The following is a 13335-nucleotide window of genomic DNA, read 5'->3' on the forward strand; positions in this document are numbered from 1 at the left end:
TTTCACAGAATTTGGGAATCTACTGCTGCTGGTGGCGAGTCGTAACCAGATTGTCGCTGACAATATCACCACACAAGCTCACAACATTTACTCAGTGATCCGAGATGGACGCAATATAGTCGCCATAGACTTTGATTCAGTCACTAATCGAATTTATTGGTCTGACACGACACAGGACAGAATATGGAGTGCTTATGTCAACGGAACAGACAGAAAAGTTGTACGTATTGCAGTTCCATGTAATTCCGTATTACAGTTATTTTTCTGTGTATCACTGATATTTGTATTTGCAGCTATAGAACTATTAATATGGACTTGCTGTCGCCATAAGCACTTATGGAATTGTTGTATTAATGCTGCCCTGTTAGGAGCTGTCTCACACTTCTCTGCATTGATCTATCAAAGTGTTATAGACATTTTCCTTACCGCGGTCAGTACAGAGCAACAGTGCTCACAACCTGGGCTTATTACTGCTTATGGCGGAGTGGGGCGGGGGACAGCATTAGGAGCTCCCTGCAAATGTCACAAACAGACCCAACTGGGAAGGCTGGGCTGATCAGTTTATTATAACATGTAAAACTGCACTGCACGGCTTTCTTATCATAGTGGGACTAAGGGGGAAATTCAGACCTGATCTCTCGCTAGCTGATTCTTACAGTCCTGCGTTCGCCGCCCACCGGGTAATATATTTTAGCTGTGCAAGTGTGCGATCGCATGTGCAGCCGAGCAGTACAAAAAAACTTTGTGCAGTTTCTGATTAGCCCAGGAGTTACTCAACCGCTGCGATCGCTTCAGCCTGTCCGGGACCAGAATTGACGTCAGACACCCGCCCTGCAAACGCTTGGGCTCGCCTGCGTTTTTCCAACCACTCCCTGAAAATGGTCAGTTGACACCCACAAACACCCTCTTCCTGTCAATCTCCTTGCGATCGGCTGTGCGAATGGATTCCTCGTAAAACCCATCACACAGCAACGATCCGCTTTGTACCCATGTGACGCGATTGAGCATTGCGGTGCAAACGCATGCGCAGTTCTGACGTGATTGCAGCGCTGAAAAAACAGCTAGCGAGCGATCATGTCTGAATTACCCCCTAAGACCCATCTGGCGGAGCACTTGTAGCTGTATAAGTGCCAAAATGCTTTGAATCCAGGGTGCACTGGAACCAGGAGGGGTGTACAAAGAATTGCCGACTGTTAATTGCCAGCAATTATTCAAAATAGTTGAGGTTTATTTATTGAGAGTTGTGGGGACATGATTTCATAAAAGAAACTTGGTGCTAAATTAATCCTGCCTCCAACATACAGCAAATGGGCAGGGGGCCACTCCGGGCGGCCCCCTCCTCTCTGGCAGTACAGTGAGCTAAACTCTACTGCACAAGCGCAGGTCTCGAGGAACATGCCACCCGTACTATGGGGGTCATTCCGAGTTGATCACACGTAGCAAATTTTTGCTGGCCGTGCGATCAACTAGACGCCGCCTATGGGGGAATGTATTTCTGCATAGTAGGGCTGCGATCGCTTGTGCAGCCCTGCTATGCTAAAAAAGTTTCCTGTAAAAGAAGACCAGGGTCAGAGTTACTTACCCTGTGCAATCGATCCAGCGATGTAGGTCCTGGAATTGACGTCAGACATCCACCCTGGACACACCTGCATTGGACTCACCACTCCCCGAAAACGGTGAATTGACGACCGGATCCGCCTTCCTCCTGTCAATCTTCTTGCGGTCGCCGCTGCGACCGCTTTCTTCGCTAGCGGCTTCGCTGCCTGTCGATGGCCATCGCCGGGCAATGACGCGCCTGCGCAATACAGCCGCCGTGAATGCGCAGTTCCGACCCGATCGCACAGCTGCGAAGAAGCGCAGCATGCGATCGGGTCGGAATGAACTCTATATGCCTGGAGGCTTCTCTATTGCGTATGCGCAAGTCTCTGCACTATTTTCCTGGTGAGTTCTGTCTGCAGTGCCAGCCAATATAGGACTCTGGAGAGGTAAGTATAATTATATGGGTGCATGATGTGTCCAGGAGCTCATTTACACTGCACACCCTGCACCCATTATAGATACAGCACTGTATAGCAACCAATCAGATTCTACCTATAATCTATCTAGTATATTCTATAAAATGATAGCTGGACACTGATTTTTTAATATGGGCAATTTCGCCTATCCTCTTTAGAACACTTGATACAGCTCCCCTTAAGAACAGATGAGCTCTCCAGCACTGGAAGTCATGGAGAATATCTATTCACATAAGCTCTTTGTTATACTGTACATGGGGGCAGGACTGATTAAGAAGGGATTATCCATATATGAAACATTTATTTCTCTGACGTCCTAGTGGATGCTGGGAACTCCGTAAGGACCATGGGGAATAGCGGCTCCGCAGGAGACTGGGCACAAAAGTAAAAGCTTTAGGACTACCTGGTGTGCACTGGCTCCTCCCCCCATGACCCTCCTCCAAGCCTCAGTTAGATTTTTGTGCCCGAACGAGAAGGGTGCACACTAGGTGGCTCTCCTGAGCTGCTTAGTGAAAAAGTTTAAGTATAGGTTTTTTTATTTTCAGTGAGTCCTGCTGGCAACAGGTTCACTGCACCAAGGGACTAAGGGGAGAAGAAGCGAACTCACCTGCGTGCAGAGTGGATTGGGCTTCTTAGGCTACTGGACATTAGCTCCAGAGGGACGATCACAGGCCCAGCCATGGATGGGTCCCAGAGCCGCGCCGCCGGCCCCCTTACAGAGCCAGAAGACTGAAGAGGTCCGGGAAATCGGCGGCAGAAGACGTCCTGTCTTCAATAAGGTAGCGCACAGCACCGCAGCTGTGCGCCATTGCTCTCAGCACACTTCACACTCCGGTCACTGAGGGTGCAGGGCGCTGGGGGGGGGGGCGCCCTGAGACGCAATAAAAACACCTTAGATGGCAAAAAATACATCACATATAGCTCCTGGGCTATATGGATGCATTTAACCCCTGCCAGTTTTTCCTTAAAAAAGCGGGAGAAAGGCCGCCGAGAAGGGGGCGGAGCCTATCTCCTCAGCACACAAGCGCCATTTTCCCTCACAGCTCCGCTGGAAGGACGTCTCCCTGACTCTCCCCTGCAGTCCTGCACTACAGAAACAGGGTAAAACAAGAGAGGGGGGGCACTAATTTGGCAGATTAATAAATACAGCAGCTATATAAGGGAAAAACACTTATATAAGGTCATCCCTGTATATATATAGCGCTCTGGTGTGTGCTGGCAAACTCTCCCTCTGTCTCCCCAAAGGGCTAGTGGGGTCCTGTCCTCTATCAGAGCATTCCCTGTGTGTGTGCTGTGTGTCGGTACGTTGTGTCGACATGTATGAGGAGGAAAATGGTATGGAGGCGGAGCAATTGCCTGTAATAGTGATGTCACCCCCTAGGGAGTCGACACCTGACTGGATGGTCTTATGGAAGGAATTACGTGATAGCGTCAGCACTTTACAAAAGACTGTTGACGACATGAGACAGCCGGCAAATCAGTTAGTATCTGTCCAGGCGTCTCAAACACCGTCAGGGGCTCTAAAGCGCCCGTTACCTCAGATGGTCGACACAGACCCAGACACGGACACTGACTCCAGTGTCGACGGTGAGGAAACAAACGTATTTTCCAGTAGGGCCACACGTTACATGATCACGGCAATGAAGGAGGTTTTGAACATTTCTGATACTACAAGTACCACAAAAAAGGGTATTATGTGGGGTGTGAAAAAACTACCCGTAGTTTTTCCTGAATCAGATGAATTAAATGAGGTGTGTAATGAAGCGTGGGTTTCCCCCGATAAAAAACTGCTAATTTCTAAAAAATTATTGGCATTATACCCTTTCCCGCCAGAGGTTAGGGCGCGTTGGGAAACACCCCCTAGGGTAGATAAGGCGCTCACACGCTTATCAAAACAAGTGGCGTTACCGTCTCCTGATACGGCCGCCCTCAAGGAGCCAGCTGATAGGAAGCTGGAAAATATCCTAAAAAGTATATACACACATACTGGTGTTATACTGCGACCAGCAATCGCCTCAGCCTGGATGTGCAGTGCTGGGCTGGCTTGGTCGGATTCCCTGACTGAAAATATTGATACCCTGGACAGGGACAGTATATTATTGACTATAGAGCATTTAAAGGATGCATTTCTATATATGCGAGATGCACAGAGGGATATTTGCACTCTGGCATCAAGAGTAAGTGCGCTGTCCATTTCTGCCAGAAGAGGGTTATGGACGCGACAGTGGTCAGGTGATGCGGATTCCAAACGGCATATGGAAGTATTGCCGTATAAAGGGGAGGAGTTATTTGGGGTCGGTCTATCGGACCTGGTGGCCACGGCAACGGCTGGGAAATCCACCTTTTTACCCCATATCACCTCTCAGCAGAAAAAGACACCGTCTTTTCAGGCTCAGTCCTTTCGTCCCCATAAGGGCAAGCGGGCAAAAGGCCACTCATATCTGCCCCGGGGCAGAGGAAGGGGAAAAAGACTGCAGCAGGCAGCCTCTTCCCAGGAACAGAAGCCCTCCCCCGCTTCTGCCAAGTCCTCAGCATGACGCTGGGGCCTTACAAGCGGACTCAGGTACGGTGGGGGGTCGTCTCAAGAATTTCAGCGCGCAGTGGGCTCACTCGCAAGTGGACCCCTGGATCCTGCAGGTAGTATCTCAGGGGTACAAATTGGAATTCAAGACGTCTCCCCCTCGCCGGTTCCTGAAGTCTGCTTTACCAACGTCTCCCTCCGACAGGGAGGCGGTATTGGAAGCCATTCACAAGCTGTATTCCCAGCAGGTGATAATCAAGGTACCCCTCCTACAACAGGGAAAGGGGTATTATTCCACGCTGTTTGTGGTACCGAAGCCGGACGGCTCGGTAAGACCTATTTTAAATCTGAAATCCTTGAACACTTACATACAAAGGTTCAAATTCAAGATGGAGTCACTCAGAGCAGTGATAGCGAACCTGGAAGAAGGGGACTATATGGTGTCTCTGGACATCAAGGATGCTTACCTCCATGTCCCAATTTGCCCTTCTCACCAAGGGTACCTCAGGTTTGTGGTACAGAACTGTCACTATCAGTTTCAGACGCTGCCGTTTGGATTGTCCACGGCACCCCGGGTCTTTACCAAGGTAATGGCCGAAATGATGATTCTTCTTCGAAGAAAAGGCGTCTTAATTATCCCTTACTTGGACGATCTCCTGATAAGGGCAAGGTCCAGGGAACAGTTAGAGGTCGGAGTAGCACTATCTCAAGTAGTACTACGACAGCACGGGTGGATTCTAAATATTCCAAAATCGCAGCTGATTCCGACGACACGTCTGCTGTTCCTAGGGATGATTCTGGACACAGTCCAGAAAAAGGTGTTTCTCCCGGAGGAGAAAGCCAGGGAGTTATCCGAGCTAGTCAGGAACCTCCTAAAACCAGGCCAAGTGTCAGTGCATCAATGCACAAGGGTCCTGGGAAAAATGGTGGCTTCTTACGAAGCGATTCCATTCGGCAGATTCCACGCAAGAACTTTTCAGTGGGATCTGCTGGACAAATGGTCCGGATCGCATCTTCAGATGCATCAGCGGATAACCCTGTCTCCAAGGACAAGGGTGTCTCTCCTGTGGTGGTTGCAGAGTGCTCATCTTCTAGAGGGCCGCAGATTCGGCATTCAGGACTGGGTCCTGGTGACCACGGATGCCAGCCTGAGAGGCTGGGGAGCAGTCACACAGGGAAGAAATTTCCAGGGCTTGTGGTCAAGCATGGAAACGTCATTTCACATAAATATCCTGGAACTAAGGGCCATTTACAATGCCCTAAGTCAAGCAAGGCCTCTGCTTCAGGGTCAGCCGGTGTTGATCCAGTCGGACAACATCACGGCAGTCGCCCACGTAAACAGACAGGGCGGCACAAGAAGCAGGAGGGCAATGGCAGAAGTTGCAAGGATTCTTCGCTGGGCGGAAAATCATGTGATAGCACTGTCAGCAGTGTTCATTCCGGGAGTGGACAACTGGGAAGCAGACTTCCTCAGCAGACACGACCTCCACCCGGGGGAGTGGGGACTTCACCCAGAAGTCTTCCACATGATTGTGAACCGTTGGGAAAAACCAAAGGTGGACATGATGGCGTCCCGTCTCAACAAAAAACTAGACAGATATTGCGCCAGGTCAAGGGACCCTCAGGCAATAGCTGTGGACGCTCTGGTAACACCGTGGGTGTACCAGTCAGTGTATGTGTTCCCTCCTCTGCCTCTCATACCCAAGGTACTGAGAATCATAAGAAGGAGAGGAGTAAGGACTATACTCGTGGCTCCGGATTGGCCAAGAAGGACTTGGTACCCGGAACTTCAAGAGATGCTCACGGAGGACCCGTGGCCTCTACCTCTAAGAAAGGACCTGCTCCAGCAGGGACCCTGTCTGTTCCAAGACTTACCGCGGCTGCGTTTGACGGCATGGCGGTTGAACGCCGGATCCTGAAGGAAAAAGGCATTCCGGATGAAGTCATCCCTACCCTGATCAAAGCCAGGAAGGATGTAACCGTGCAACATTATCACCGTATTTGGCGTAAATATGTTGCGTGGTGTGAGGCCAGGAAGGCCCCTACAGAGGAATTTCAACTGGGTCGTTTCCTGCATTTCCTGCAAACAGGACTGTCTATGGGCCTAAAATTAGGGTCCATTAAGGTTCAAATTTCGGCCCTGTCGATTTTCTTCCAGAAGGAACTGGCTTCAGTTCCTGAAGTTCAGACGTTTGTCAAAGGGGTACTGCATATACAGCCTCCTTTTGTGCCTCCAGTGGCACCTTGGGATCTCAATGTAGTTTTGGGGTTCCTAAAATCACATTGGTTTGAACCACTCACCACTGTGGACTTAAAATATCTCACATGGAAAGTGGTAATGCTGTTAGCCCTGGCTTCAGCCAGGCGTGTCTCAGAATTGGCGGCTTTATCCTATAAAAGCCCTTACCTAATTTTTCATACGGACAGGGCAGAATTGAGGACTCGTCCTCAATTTCTCCCTAAGGTGGTTTCAGCGTTTCACTTGAACCAGCCTATTGTGGTACCTGCGGCTACTAGGGACTTGGAGGACTCCAAGTTGCTGGACGTAGTCAGGGCCCTGAAAATATATGTTTCCAGGACGGCTGGAGTCAGAAAATCTGACTCGCTGTTTATCCTGTATGCACCCAACAAGCTGGGTGCTCCTGCTTCTAAGCAGACTATTGCTCGTTGGATTTGTAGTACAATTCAGCTTGCACATTCTGTGGCAGGCCTGCCACAGCCAAAATCTGTAAAAGCCCATTCCACAAGGAAAGTGGGCTCATCTTGGGCGGCTGCCCGAGGGGTCTCGGCTTTACAACTTTGCCGAGCAGCTACTTGGTCAGGGGCAAACACGTTTGCTAAATTCTACAAATTTGATACCCTGGCTGAGGAGGACCTGGAGTTCTCTCATTCGGTGCTGCAGAGTCATCCGCACTCTCCCGCCCGTTTGGGAGCTTTGGTATAATCCCCATGGTCCTTACGGAGTTCCCAGCATCCACTAGGACGTCAGAGAAAATAAGAATTTACTTACCGATAATTCTATTTCTCGTAGTCCGTAGTGGATGCTGGGCGCCCATCCCAAGTGCGGATTGTCTGCAATACTTGTACATAGTTATTGTTACAAAAATCGGGTTATTATTGTTGTGAGCCATCTTTTCAGAGGCTCCTCTGTTATCATGCTGTTAACTGGGTTCAGATCACAGGTTGTACGGTGTGATTGGTGTGGCTGGTATGAGTCTTACCCGGGATTCAAAATCCTTCCTTATTGTGTACGCTCGTCCGGGCACAGTATCCTAACTGAGGCTTGGAGGAGGGTCATGGGGGGAGGAGCCAGTGCACACCAGGTAGTCCTAAAGCTTTTACTTTTGTGCCCAGTCTCCTGCGGAGCCGCTATTCCCCATGGTCCTTACGGAGTTCCCAGCATCCACTACGGACTACTAGAAATAGAATTATCGGTAAGTAAATTCTTATTTTTTGTAGTTGCATTAAATAGTCAATCAAAAACTGTGCTGCATAAAACTCACACAGTGCATTTAATGTTCTCAGTGACTCAATGAAAAAAGAACAAATATAATTTAGTTACAGTACAAACAAGTGACGTTCTACAGGCAAATTATATAAATATTGAATTGAATGTTCAACATGATAGATTGGCAGCCATCATAAGTAAACGTTATATTCAAAGGCAATGTTTTCCACAGATATTTGACAGCGGTGTTACCGTAACGGAAAGCCTTGCTGTAGACTGGGTGGGCCGAAACCTTTACTGGACGGACTATGTCTTGGAAACTATCGAAGTCTCTAAACTTGATGGGACCCACAGGACTGTTCTCATTAGTGAAAATGTGACAAACCCTCGAGGACTTGTGTTAGATCCTAGAACAGAGTAAGACATATTATTATATATTAGACTAATTCCTAGAAGTGGTGACGGTAAAGTGTACCAGTGAGCGAATCTGCCAGTGATCACAATATTGTGCCAGTGATTTGATTTTCACAAACTTTTTAATTAACGGCTCAAACCAAAAAGTTTATTTTAGGTGCACCAATTTCAAGTTTGTTACATTTCTTGATTGTTGTTTTACACTTTTCTTTATATAAGATTTTACTATAAAAATCAACCTTTAAGATGCAATTTTTTAAGTTTAATATAATTTAATGTAAGACACTTTTGTTCTTCTGACTACCAAATTTTGAAGTGTGGCACTTTGTAAACTTATTTGATAGCCACTTAAAGATTCATAGACGTTTGGATATTTACCAAAACCTTATAAAGTGATCTGAATATAATGTTCTGAATATGATATATTGGATGGAAGTGCAAAGCGCAGCAATATTTTTGCTTTTTGCTGCAGTGCTCGCGTGATGTTTTGGACTGACTGGGGCAGAAATCCCAGGATTGAGAGAGCCAGTATGGATGGAGCCTTGCGAACAGTTATCATTTCAGAGAAAATATATTGGCCCAATGGGCTAACTATTGACTATCCAACAAAGCGCCTCTATTTTGCTGATGCCTATCTTGACTACATTGATTTTTGTGATTACAATGGGAAAAACAGAAGGCAAGCCTTGGCTAGTGACTTGGTGAGTTGATTTCTTTATTAAATCTCCACAATTTATCTTTAGCAGAACTCACAAAACAAAAAAAGTAAAAAAAATCTTTATTATTGTCTTCCAACAGGTGCTACAACACCCACATGCAATTGCCATATTTGAAGATTACATTTATTGGAGTGATCGACACACCAACCGGGTCATTCGTGCCAATAAGTGGCATGGCGGCAACCAAACAGTCATGATTTATAACATCCAGCAGCCTATGGGCATCTCAGCAGTTCATCCTGTTAAACAGCCTAGAGGTAAGACATGAAAGCTCATCACATTAAACCATCTATGTAATAAAGCAGGATTTTTCAAATTTGCGCATATATTAAAATATTTAGACAATCTTAGCTTTTTGTTTTGCTTTTAAAGTGATTCATTTATTGATTCCTGGTAATAACTGAACAAATTAAACTAGAATTCCCGTATTTCCAATGTGCATGGGAGAAATATGGAACATGGTCTGCAGCTTCAGGGGCGTATTTACACCCATGGGTTGGCCATTTTCACAGTGGCATCCTCCTGTGAGCAGCACCCCCCCTCCCCCCCAGCCCCTCTGAATCTTAGTTTGTGACAGCAAGTGGGTTCCCCCTCTACAGTGCCATCTTCCCAGTAATATTATGGAAGAGAGCAAAGGTTCTTTGCTTTCACTGAGCGGTGCCATCTTCCCAAAATTGTCACTGTGAAGACGGTGCTGCAGAGTTGTCAGTGCGGTGAGGAATCCATGTGCACCACACACTCTGCACCCATTATAAGTTCACTGTTCATTTGCATTTTTTATCTCTGATTTGTTGGTGAAATATAGCAATGTTTTACTTTCTGCTATAGAGAATGCTGTTTTTAAATTTAAACTGATGTTGACCACTGTGGAGGACACATTGAAGAATTGTAGTGCTCTGAAAAAAGTGATTCGTATTGCTACAATGCCACATAGGGGTAAATTTACTAAGCTCCCGATTTTGACCGAGATGCCGTTTTTTCATCAAAGTGTCATCTCGGTAATTTACTAAGCAATAATCACGGTAGTGATGAGGGCATTCGTAATTTTTTGCAAGTCCAAGAAAAAAATTACGAATGAATACACCATCGGTCAAAACGCGGCTGTTTAAGTATGAATCTCGGTAATTTACTAAGAAGTGCAAAGCAAAAAAAAAACAAACACTGCCGTGAAAAATTACAACTCGTAAAAAAGTGCTAAAAAAAAACAGACCTGCTTTTTTTTCCCGTGATTGTATAGGCATGCAGGGATCCATGAGATCCGTGCATGTATATCAGTGGGAAGGGGTGGGAAAGTTGTTATTTTATTAAAAAAAATTGCGTGGGGTCCCCCCTCCTAAGCATAACCAGCCTCGGGCTCTTTGAGCCGATCCTGGTTGCAGAAATATGGGGAAAAAATTGACAGGGGTTCCCCCATATTTAAGCAACCAGCATCGGGCTCTGCGCCTGGTCCTGGTTCCAAAAATACGGGGGACAAAAAGAGTAGGGGTCCCCCGTATTTTTAAAACCAGCACCGGGCTCCACTAGCTGGACAGATAATGCCACAGCCGGGGGTCACTTTGATATAGTGCCCTGCGGCCGTGGCATCAAAAATCCAACTAGTCACCCCTGGCCGGGGTACCCTGGGGGAGTGGGGACCCCTTCAATCAAGGGGTCCCCCCCCCCCCAGCCACCCAAGGGCCAGGGGTGAAGCCCGAGGCTGTCCCCCCCCATCCAATGGGCTGCGGATGGGGGGGCTGATAGCCTTTGTTGTAAAAGAAAAGATATTGTTTTTAGTAGCAGTACTACAAGTCCCAGCAAGCCTCCCCCCGCATGCTGGTACTTGGAGAACCACAAGTACCAGCATGCGGCGGAAAAACGGGCCCGCTGGTACCTGTAGTACTACTACTAAAAAAATACCCAAAAAAACACAAGACACACACACCGTGAAAGTATAATTTTATTACATACATACACACATACATACATACTTACCTTATGTTCCCACGCAGGTCGGTCCTCTTCTCCAGTAGAATCCAAGGGGTACCTGTTGAAGAAATTATACTCACGAGATCCAGGGGTCCAGGGTCCTCGGGGAATCCAGGTGTAATCCACGTACTTGAAAAAAATAACAAAACGGACACCCGAGCCACGCACTAAAAGGGGACCCATGTTTGCACATGGATCCCCTTTTCCCGACTGCCAGAAACCCACTCTGACTGATGTCTAAGTGGGTTTCTTCAGCCAATCAGGGAGTGCCACGTTGTAGCACTCTCCTGATCGGCTGTGTGCTCCTGTACTGAGTGACAGGCGGCACACGGCAGTGTTACAATGTAGCGCCTATGCGCTCCATTGTAACCAATGCTGGGAACTTTCTGCTCAGCGGTGACGTCACCGCCGCATGCTGGTACTTGTGGTTCTCCAAGTACCAGCATGCGGGGGAGGCTTGCTGGGACTTGTAGTACTGCTACTAAAAACAATATCTTTTCTTTTACAACAAAGGCTATCAGCCCCCCCATCCGCAGCCCATTGGATGGGGGGGGGACAGCCTCGGGCTTCACCCCTGGCCCTTGGGTGGCTGGGGGGGGGGACCCCTTGATTGAAGGGGTCCCCACTCCCCCAGGGTACCCCGGCCAGGGGTGACTAGTTGGATTTTTGATGCCACGGCCGCAGGGCACTATATCAAAGTGACCCCCGGCTGTGGCATTATCTGTCCAGCTAGTGGAGCCCGGTGCTGGTTTTAAAAATACGGGGGACCCCTACTCTTTTTGTCCCCCGTATTTTTGGAACCAGGACCAGGCGCAGAGCCCGATGCTGGTTGCTTAAATATGGGGGAACCCCTGTCATTTTTTCCCCCATATTTCGGCAACCAGGATCGGCTCAAAGAGCCCGAGGCTGGTTATGCTTAGGAGGGGGGACCCCACGCAATTTTTTTTTAAATATTTGACAGTGTTTAATGTAAAAAAAACAAAAAAAATGAACCCCAGCACGGATCACACAGATCCGGCCGAGATTCATTGTAAAAAAGTCGGCAGTGTTTTGCTAATCACTGCCGTAAAAATAGAAAAAAAACCACGAATGACATCGACATCGGAACAAAAGAAAAACCCGAATACGACAGCTTAGTAAATTAGTCGTAATCAATTCAAAAAGTTGCAGTTTTACACTTTCGATGTCATTCGTGATTGAACTTTGACCTGAAACGGGAAAATACGAATCTTAGTAAATTTACCCCATAGTGTCAAAATTTGTAACCAATACATATTTTTCCAATGCATGCAGAGCCAGATTACATTTATATGGGGCCACAGGCTTCCGGGCTTAGGGCTACTGTGTGTGTGTGTGTGTGTGTGTGTGAGTGAGTGAGTGAGTGGTGTGTGTGTGTGTGTGTGTGTGTGTGTGTGTGTGTGTGTGTGTGTGTATCAATAACAAAACAAAGTTGTTTATCCTGCACTGTGTCTTTAGGCTTAACAAGCTTTACAATCTTTTTTTATTTACTCCAATCTCAACTTCAACAAGGGTCCCTTATGGGAATGCATTCTCTCCAGTGAGAATGCATGAGGCAAGGTATGCAGTTCACCTCCCTGTAGCCACCCAACACATTTGGACATTACAATGACTTCATCAGCTGTATGGTGCTGCCCGTTTCTATCCAATTCAGCAATCTCCTTCCTTACACTTAATTTACTTGGTCACAGAGCTCATATCCGAGCAGGCGCAAATATTTGAAGACTGCTTATAAAGTTAATGGAGGCAACTGTGAGGGGAGGGTGGAAGGCAGAAGCCTATTTACATAAGTCACCTCCCAACTGAAAGGTAAAGAGACTGTAACAGCAGAGTGATGGACCAGAGGAGAGTGAGGGAGAAGGCCCATCTGGAGAGTGAGAGAGAAAAGCTGTGTAACCAGATAGAGAGAGGCAGAGAAGAAGTGAGAAAGTAGGAATAAAAATACAGCCAAAACAAACACACCGGATGTAAGAGATGTATATTACACATACACTAATACCTATACATTCTGTCAGTATGCTTTATATATAATGGCAGTACAGTTTGTTATTGAAAGGCTATATTCAGCAGGTACATAGTATACATTTACCTACTGAATATAGTGTCCACTGTAATTTACAGACCGGGTGGGGCCAGACACCAGGAGACATACTGCTCACATTAATAAAAGAATACATATCTCCAGAATTAATTTAGAAGCCAAGTTGGTTTCTCAATTGACTTTGGGATTACTGC

The 13335-nt window shown here is 47.1% G+C and overlaps 1 protein-coding gene across 1 annotated transcript in view; it reads left to right on the forward strand.

Annotated features, from left to right (window-relative positions):
• Positions 1 to 13335, forward strand: part of LRP2 (LDL receptor related protein 2) — a 449269-nt gene that overhangs the window by 196354 nt on the left and 239580 nt on the right. The window contains exons 29-32 of the mRNA XM_063932587.1: positions 9 to 220; positions 8217 to 8401; positions 8871 to 9099; positions 9197 to 9374. Of these exons, the coding sequence (XP_063788657.1) occupies positions 9 to 220; positions 8217 to 8401; positions 8871 to 9099; positions 9197 to 9374 (804 nt within the window). The remainder of the gene's footprint in view (positions 1 to 8; positions 221 to 8216; positions 8402 to 8870; positions 9100 to 9196; positions 9375 to 13335) is intronic.

Source organism: Pseudophryne corroboree, chromosome 7, assembly GCF_028390025.1.
Source record: "Pseudophryne corroboree isolate aPseCor3 chromosome 7, aPseCor3.hap2, whole genome shotgun sequence".
NCBI classification, from domain to species: Eukaryota; Metazoa; Chordata; class Amphibia; order Anura; family Myobatrachidae; genus Pseudophryne; species Pseudophryne corroboree.